Source organism: Elephantulus edwardii, unplaced genomic scaffold, assembly GCF_000299155.1.
Source record: "Elephantulus edwardii isolate Elephantulus edwardi_28Jun2011 unplaced genomic scaffold, EleEdw1.0 scaffold00047, whole genome shotgun sequence".
NCBI classification, from domain to species: domain Eukaryota; kingdom Metazoa; phylum Chordata; class Mammalia; order Macroscelidea; family Macroscelididae; genus Elephantulus; species Elephantulus edwardii.
Genome location: NW_006399797.1, coordinates 8451961 through 8456818, shown reverse-complemented (window position 1 = coordinate 8456818; position 4858 = coordinate 8451961). Strand labels below are relative to the sequence as shown.

Here is a 4858-nt window from a genome sequence, read left to right as displayed (position 1 = left end):
TGTGCTCCAAATTTGGGGGTTCAACTTCAGTTGCCATAGTATTTTTTTACATCATTACACAGAAAAGTGAAAATTAGCAAACAATGAACAACAGGGGGGAAATGAGTAAACTGTAACTTGAGTGCTCTATTATATGAAAAATAGTACTTGGTACTATTTTTAAGTCTGAAAAACTTTCAAAAAAAAGTTCAACAGGACAGTAAACAACAAATGCTGCAAGGTTATAGAGAGATTGGAACTCTTATTCACTGCTAGTGAGAATGTAAAATGGTACAACCACTATGGAAGGCTGTCTGGTGCATTTTCAAAAGGTTGGAAATAGAAAGATCATTTGACCTAGCCATTCTACTGCTGGAAATACACCCTAAAGACACCAGAACCACAGCTCAAACAGATAAGTGCACACCCATGTTTATTGATGCATTATTCACAGCAGTAAAGAGATGGAAGCAACTCAAGTGCCCATCAACAAATGAATGGATAGAAAAACTGCAGACATTCACTCAAGATAATATTACATAGCATTAAAAATCAATGAAATAGTACATTGCCCAAGATGGGGGAGGCTTGAAGACATTAGGCTAGGTGAAATATCTCGGTTACCAAAGGACAAATACTGTGTAACACTGCTGCTACAAAATAGTACAGATATAGGGGGCTGGGGAAGGAATGGGGAAAGAGCAGATAGATAATGAACACTGCATTAGAACAGATGGAGGAAGAACTGTCCGAAAGGAATATATGATTATCCATTATATATATGACAATAATCTGGAACAAGGGGTGCATAGAGGCTGGGAGAAGGCTAGGGAAGGAAAGGCAATACGCAACAATGAATAAATAAAAGGGGAAATGAAATACGTAGTATGTGGGGCTCTCAAAAGAAGTTAAGTTTTGAACTTAATGAGATTCTATGAATTGTGGTCCAACAGAGGACGATGAGAGCGTATAGAAGAGAGTGACTTCTAGGGCCCAGGAATGTTTTGAGCAATGAGCTAGGCTATGAATGACTAGCATTTTCTGAAGGCAAAGGAAAGAGAATTTTAGTCATACAGCTAACAAAGTGAGTAAAGAGCTGAAGAAAAGCCTTGGATCTGGGACTCAGCTAATACAATTCTGTTATGAGTAAAACATTATTATCAAAAAGTAAAAGCAAAACAAAACCTTTAAACAGTTGAACTGCAGTGTTACTGCTCATGGAAAACAGAAAATAATTTAACTATCCAACAGTTGAGGACTCTTAAACTAAATTATATTCACCAGAACATTCTCTATAATGTTGTTTTTCAAGAGTCTGTGATACTATAGAAAATGTACTTATGAATTAAAGGGGACATAAAATTACATTTATCGAGTAGTAATATATGTATGTGTGTGTATATCAATTATATTTAGAAAAAGAAATGGAAATAGGGAAAGTTTCTGAATAATTTAAAAATATTAAGAATTACATGCTATGGAGTAACAATTTGATAATTTGTGTAAAAGAATATTGCAAAACAGCAGTTGTTGAAATGTTTAGATCTATGAGAACCATGTTGAGGACTTGTTGAGACACTGGTTGCTCGAACCTAGCCCCATGTGTTTCCGACACTAGTTCTGGCACGGGACTCAGTAAGGTGACTTTCTGCTAAGTCCCCGTGTGAGGCTGCTGTTGCAGCTACTGAGATGTCTCTAACTCTTGTTGCTGGATAAAGAACAAAACTTTAATCATCATTTTACTAGATGACAGGCCTATGGGATATTTTACCTTCACAGATATTTTACTTTTATAATGGCAAAAAAGTTTTTTAAGATCTTTAACAGGAAAAGTCACAGCAAGCCAAGAATTTTTGAGAAAAAACAATGAAATGCTATGACAAAAAAATCTGAAGTCAGAAATCCTCAGTTTATATAGCTGTGATGGTATTTTATTTAATCATTCCATATTTCAATTTCCCTATGGAATCTATGTCTCAAAAAATGGCATGTAAGTGAGAAAGACTTCAAAAAGAAAGTAATTTTAATTCAAAGTGCTCTAGTGAAGCTAGCACTGAAAGTCAGGGTCTATCAGGCCTAGGATCTGGTAGATCAAGTACTCAGGCAAAACCAGAAAAGAACACCACACACTTATAACCCATAGCTAAATACACAGGCACACACCCCCTATTAGGGAAGGATATTTATCAGACTTTTAAGAGCTTTATTCTAGTAACAATGTCAATGTGACCATGATCCATACTAAGAAGTTTATGTTTTAATCTAGCAACATTTCTGTTAAGTTGGAACCAACTTACAATTGATCTTTCAGTGGGTTTTCAGAGGCTGTCAATCACAAGACTGCCCACTTTCCCCTCCCCCCAACCCCAACCACCAAGGATCTGCTGGCAGATTTGGAACTGCCAGAGAGGTGCTGCCTTTGGGAAAGCAGTGCAACTCCCTACAGACCACACCACAGAGTTCTCTCTTCAGTTACACATACATATAATTTAATAAAAGTAACTAAGTACACAGAAAGCATGCTGGCATTTTCATTCTATTCTATTCCATTAAAAAAAAAATTGCTGATTGTAACACACTAAATGTTAAAACCTACTAGGCACATTCATGACTCATGAAAAGCACTATTCTAAGACATCTAACTCTGAGGGAAAGAAATAAAAATCATCCTAAGCTTAAAAAAGAGGAAGAAACGAAAGTCTTAAAAGTATTTTCACTTTAACATCTAGTGTATGAATGAATACTTTTAATTACTAAAAGCTTGCGTATGTTGTTGTTAGGTGCCATCAAGCTGAGTACAACCCATTGAACCCTATGAACAACAGCTCTGAACCCTGTCCTACCCTGAGCCATCCTCCCAGTCTCTGACACACTTGAGTTCACTGTTACAGTCACTGTGTCAATCAACTCACCCAGCTGAGTGTCTTCCTCTCTTTCACCATTTCTCCACCTTCCCAAGCATGATGCCCCTCTCTAATGAATAACCTTTCCTAGCAACATGCCCAAACTATGTGAGACAATGTTTTATCATTTTTGCCTCTAAGGAGTATCCTGGCTGTTGCTCCTTCTCCAAGACTTATGTATTTGTTCTTCTGGCAGTCCACGGGATATTACAGGACTTACCATTTCTCTTGTTTAGGTGTTACATCCACAACAAGAAGAGGCTAAGGAGAAATTTCCTATTTTAGAGAGAAAAACCAAGGATGTAAGGAATTAAAAGTCTCACGGAAAGTAGCTAGTCTAAGTCTAATTACTTGCTTTGCATCAGAGAGCTAGACAATGACAAATATTAAGATAGAAGGATGACAGAAGAAGAACCAATGCCTCTGAGTTGTGGTGCTGGAGTAGAGTCTTAAACATACCATGAACTGCCAAGAAAACAAATATGTCTGTCTTGGAGAAGGTTAAACCAAGTTTCTCCTTGGAGGCTAGGATTTTGAAACTCTGTCTCACATACTTTGGGGACAATGTCAGGAAAGACTGGTCCCTGGAGAAGGACATCATGCTTGGAAGGGTGGACGGACAGCACAAGAGAGGAAGACCCAGGAAAAGATGGACTGATACAGTAACTTGGGCAATGGGAGTTGGTGTGTCAGAATTAGTGAGACTGGCTCAGGACTGGGCTGGGTTCAGAGCGGCTGTACACAGGGTCGCAGGTGACCCAAAGGCCCAAAACAACAACAGTCCAAGTCTGGTAGGTAAATGGAGTCAGATCTGGGATTAATAATCTACTCTCACAACACACAATTCCATGTCTTACATTCTATTTTAACAAGAGTTGCAGTAATTACCTGGAAAACATTTTTCAGCAGAGTAGAAACTAACATCTTGAATTCTCTTTCTAGTTACAGAAATAATTCACTGCCTCAAGGATCCCAAATCTTTCTTCATTTATTTTTATTTTAGAAAATATACAATAATTCTCTGACTTTTTCCTATTTCTAAACAACCTTAATTGCTCTACAGGCTAAATTACACTCATGAATGTTCTCTATCACAACAAATACAAATGCATAACATGCTATATTAAACCAAAGATAAGTAAATAAAATAAGCAGGAACACAAGAGACTTGAACACACAAGACAACTTCTGGACTTGAGAGTGAGGCAGGGGGCGGCAGAAGAAAGGAGATTTAAAGGACTGAATGCATTAAAAAATAACTGTGCAGTATGCAATATAAGAAGTTCTTGAAAGTGGGTAAAGCTTTTTTTCCTCTGGAGTGCTTTAGATATCATCTTTTCTAAAGAACTTAGATCTAATCTTGCTAATAATAGATGAGATTTTGAATCTATGATTTTTATAATTTTGTAAATACTTACTCTCAACAATTTGGTGTGTATATCTGAAATTTCATCTAGCTCTGCTTCTTTTAAGTTGATCTGCATCAACTTCTTATATCTGTATTAAAAGATAAGTTAATTATAAGTCAAATATAAAAAAACCTAAATGAGTGTAACAAATATACAGATCTTAAAAGGTGTTTTATAAACTGAATTTACATTTTTATTTTCATAGTATTGAAGAATAAAAACTTGATGAAAAGCTTGTAAGGCAAGAGACTCTGAAAAACAGTGAAATCTTTCTAAAGAAGCCATTTTATATTCCTTTAATCGTAAGTGTAAAGATTAAAAGATAAAGTAGAAAAGTCAAATGAATTTAAAATAATTATATATCAAGATAATAGTAAAAATTTTTCTAAATTTTAAGGAAATTCTGGTGGCCTGATGGCAAGAAGCTGCACTGCAATCCCAGAGGTATACAGTTTGAATCCACCGGATGCTCTGCTGGAGAAAGAGGGGCAATCTCCTCCTGTACCAGTCAGATCGGATTTGATGGTAAACACACAAAAAATTAAAAAAAAAAAAAATTGAAACTAG

At 36.2% G+C, this 4858-nt stretch overlaps 1 protein-coding gene across 1 annotated transcript in view; it reads right to left on the bottom strand.

Annotated features, from left to right (window-relative positions):
- The window catches only part of TBK1 (TANK-binding kinase 1), a 66778-nt gene that overhangs the window by 19962 nt on the left and 41958 nt on the right, over window positions 1–4858 (bottom strand). The window contains exon 13 of the mRNA XM_006886053.1: window positions 4301–4379. Coding sequence (XP_006886115.1) covers window positions 4301–4379 — 79 coding nt within the window. The remainder of the gene's footprint in view (window positions 1–4300; window positions 4380–4858) is intronic.